The sequence below is a fragment of the Gopherus flavomarginatus genome, chromosome 8 (genome assembly GCF_025201925.1).
Source record: "Gopherus flavomarginatus isolate rGopFla2 chromosome 8, rGopFla2.mat.asm, whole genome shotgun sequence".
Taxonomy (NCBI): domain Eukaryota; kingdom Metazoa; phylum Chordata; order Testudines; family Testudinidae; genus Gopherus; species Gopherus flavomarginatus.
Window position 1 is genome coordinate 79,633,217 of NC_066624.1, and position 3,803 is coordinate 79,637,019.

General features: G+C 48.4%; 1 protein-coding gene across 1 annotated transcript; it reads left to right on the forward strand.

The window, feature by feature from the left end:
* Positions 1 to 539: 539 nt before the first annotated feature.
* Positions 540 to 2,716, forward strand: LOC127056349 (uncharacterized). Its single transcript, XM_050964101.1, has 2 exons — positions 540 to 1,128; positions 2,114 to 2,716. The coding sequence occupies exons 1-2, from the start codon at positions 546 to 548 to the stop codon at positions 2,566 to 2,568; spliced, it is 1,038 nt and encodes a 345-aa protein (XP_050820058.1). The 5' UTR covers positions 540 to 545; the 3' UTR covers positions 2,569 to 2,716.
* The last annotated feature ends 1,087 nt before the right edge of the window (positions 2,717 to 3,803 follow it).

Sequence of the window (3,803 nt, forward strand, 5' to 3'; positions counted from 1 at the left end):
GTAATAGAGTATCTTTCACAGGACAGATACAATTAATGTTTTCTGCAGACAGGAGCTTACAAGTTTTAACAGAACTAAAAGATTTTTGTACTTGGTGAAACTGGGTGGGGGGGTGTCACTGTTACTTGGGGGAATCACTGTTAGTACCTTCTTTAATATCCCTACAGTGTGATTGGTCTGTCTAAGGCCTGGTATACACTACACATTTAAACCGATTTTAGCAGCTTTAAACCGATTTAACGCTGTACCCGTCCACACTACGAGGCCCTTTATATTGATATAAAGGGCTCTTTAAATCGGTTTCTGTACTCCTCCCCGACGAGAGGAGTAGCGCTAAAATCGGTATTACCGTATCGGATTAGGGTTAGTGTGGCTGCAAATCGATGGTATTGGCCTCCGGGCGGTATCCCACAGTGCACCACTGTGACCGCTCTGGAAAGCAGTCTGAAATTGGATGCACTGGCCAGATATATAGGAGAAGCCCCGCAAACTTTTGAATCATTTCCTGTTTGGCCAGTGTGGAGCTGTGATCAGCACAGGTGACCATGCAGAGCTCATCAGCACAGGTAGCAATGCAGTCTCCTGAGAATCAAAAAAGAGCTCCAGCATGGACCGCACGGGAGGTACTGGATCTGATCGCTATATGGGGAGAGGATTCAGTGCTAACAGAACTCCGTTCCAAAAGACGAAATGAAAAAATATTTGAAAAAATTTCCAAGGCTATGATGGCCAAAGGCCACACCAGGGACTCAGTGCAGTGCAGAGTGAAAGTTAAGGAGCTCAGACAAGCCTACCAGAAAACCAAAGCAGCAAACAGAAGGTCCGGGTCAGGGCCAAAAACATGCCACTTCTACATTGAGCTGCATGCAATTTTAGGGGGCTGTGCCACCACTACCCCACCCCTGTCCGTGGATTCCGAGGGGGGGGTTGTAATCTCAACCATGGCTGAGGATTCTGCAGAGGGGGAAGATGAGGAGGAGGAGGAGGAAGAGGAGGACGACCTTGCAGCGAGCACACAGCACTCCGTTAGCCCCAACAGCCAGGAGCTTTTTGTGACTCAGACAGAATTACTCTCCCAGCCCTCCCAAGCCACTAGCCCAGACAGTGAAGCCATGGAAGCGACCTCTGGTGAGTGTACCTCTGTAAATATAAAACATGGTTTAAAAGCAAGCGTTTTTTAATGATTGATTTGCCATGAGGGCTTGGGATTCATTCACGGCCAGTAAAGTTACTGGAAAAGTTTGTTAACATGTCTGGGGATGGAGCGGAAATCCTCCAGGGACATCTCCATGAAGCGCTCCTGGAGGTACTCCAAAAGCCTTTGCAGAAGGTTTCTGGGCAAGGCAGCCTTGTTCCGTCCACCATGGTAGGACACTTTACCACGCCATGCATGTAGCAAGTAATCGGGTATCATTGCATGACAAAGCATAGCTGCGTATGGTCCCGGTGATTGCTGGCATTCAAGAAACATCCGTTCTTTATCTCGCTCTGTTATCCTCAGCAGAGTGATATCATTCATGGTAACCTGGTTGAAAGTCAGGAATTTAATTAAGGGGACAGAGATGGACATTTTCCTACTGGGCTGTTGCTTAAAATAAATCCTTCCTTGCATGTAGCCAAGCCGGGGGAGGGGAGGAAGGATAGCGCTAAGCTTTTTTGCGTTTGGCTAGCAGGAATCGTCCCAGCTACCAGCCATGTGGTGGGGGGGGAGGGGGTGATTAGCAGTGACCTTCCATGATACCAGCCAAGCGGTGGGGAGAGGGGTAAAGCAATCATCCTAGAGAATTGGATGTGGGGGTTGGCTTCTGCTGCTGCATGTTAACAGGAAGAAGCATCAGAGGGCACTGTGTATATGAAGGCTGGAGAAGCCGAAAGACAATGTCTTACCATGTCCGCATGCAAGCTGAATTGTGATGCCCAGACCTGCCTCTATGAGATCTATAACACCAGAGCTGCAGGCACTCAATATTAAGATGCAAAATGCAACCTTGTAGTGAAATCACATGTGCTATGTAAGATGAATAGTGTTGTTCACTGTGAAAGAGTTTAACCATTGTTCTGTAAAATGTATCTTTTTAAACACTTCTCTCCCTTTTTTCCCTCTCTCATGCAGCTGCACATTTTTCAAGCCTCCCTACTCCATCCCGAAGGCTCTCTCAGATAAGGTGGAGGAAAAAGAAGACCCGAGATGAAATGTTCTCGGAAATCATGGAAGTAACCCATAATGAAAGAGCTCATCTGAATGACTGGAAGGATGTGGTAGCAAAGTACAGGAAAGATGCCAGTGAACGTGAGGACAGGAGGGACCAACGTGAGGATAGGAGGACGAACGTGAGGATAGGAGAGACGCTCGAGATGACAGGTGGCGGCAGGAAGATCAGAGGTGTAGGCAGGAAGACCAGCGGTGGTGGGATGCAACGCTGGAGCTGCTGCATGAGCAAACTGATATCCTCCGACGTCTGGTGGATCTTCAGGAAGAACAGCGGGGTCACAGAGTGCCGCTGCAGCCCCTGTGTAACCACCCTCACCACTCACCATGTTCCATATCTTCCTCACCCAGAAGTGTAAGAACGCGTGGGGGAAGGCTTTGTGCACCAGCCCACTCCACCCCCGTGGACAGTCCAACCAAAAGGCTGTCATTACATTGAAATGTATTTAATGGCCTTTTCCTTCCCTCCTGTGCTCCTCCCAAACCACACCCGGGATACCTTGTCAATTCTCTGCCTCTTTTTATAATTACTTTTTAATAATGAATACATGATTTTTAAATGATACTTTATTTCCTTAAGCAAGCTGTAATCGAAGGGGGAGGGTGGGTTGCTTACAGGGAATGACTTTTAATAAAGAATACATGATTTTTAAACGATAGTGACTTTATTTCCTTAAGCAAGCTGTAATCGAAGGGGGAGGGTGGGTTGCTTACAGGGAAGGAGTCAATAAAGGGGGAGGTGTTCATGAAGGGGAAACAAATACAACAGTCACACCGTACCCTGGCCCGTGATGAAACTCATTTTCAAAGCTTCTCTGATGCGCACCGCTTCCTGGTGAGCTCTTCTAATCGCCCTGGTGTCTGGCTGCGCGTAATCAGCAGCCAGGTGATTTGCCTCAGCCTCCCACCCTGCCATGAAGGTCTCCCCCTTACTCTCACAGAGATTGTGGAGCACACAGCAAGCAGCAATAACAAAGGGGACATTGGTTTGGCTGAGGTCTGAGCGAGTCAGTAATGTGTGCCAGTGCGCCTTTAAACGGCCAAATGCACATTCTACCACCATCCTGCACTTGCTCAACCTGTAGTTGAACAGCTCCTGACCACTGTCCAGGCTGCCTGTATATGGCTTCATGAGCCATGGCATCAAGGGGTAGGCTGGGTCCCCCAGGATAACTATAGGAATTTCAACATCCCCAACTGTTATTTTCTAGTCTGGGAAGTTATTCCCTTGCTGCAACAGTTTAAACAGAGCAGTGCTTCTGAAGACGCGAGAGTCATGAACCCTTCCTGGCCATCCCACGTGGATGTTGGTGAAACGTCCCTTGTGATCCACCAGTGCTTGCAGCACCCTTGAAAAGTACCCCTTGCAGTTTATGTACTGGGTGCCCTGGTGCTCCGGTGCCAAGATAGGGATATGGGTTCCATCTATCTCCCCCCTACAGTTAGGGAATCCCATTGCAGCAAAGCCATCCACTATGACCTGCACGTTTCCCAGAGTCACAACCTTTCGTAGCAGCAGCTTAATGATTGCTTTGGCTACTTGCATCACAGCAGCCCCCACAGTAGATTTTCCCACTCCAAATTGATTCCTGAC

What these genes read in the sequence shown, in the direction of transcription:
- LOC127056349 (XM_050964101.1), top strand. Translation starts at nt 546, where the DNA reads ATGCAGAGCTCATCAGCACAGGTAGCAATGCAGTCTCCTGAGAATCAA. An exon ending in AGCCATGGAAGCGACCTCTG is followed by an intron (nt 1,129 to 2,113) that starts GTGAGTGTACCT and finishes TCTCTCATGCAG; the next exon opens with CTGCACATTTTTCAAGCCTC.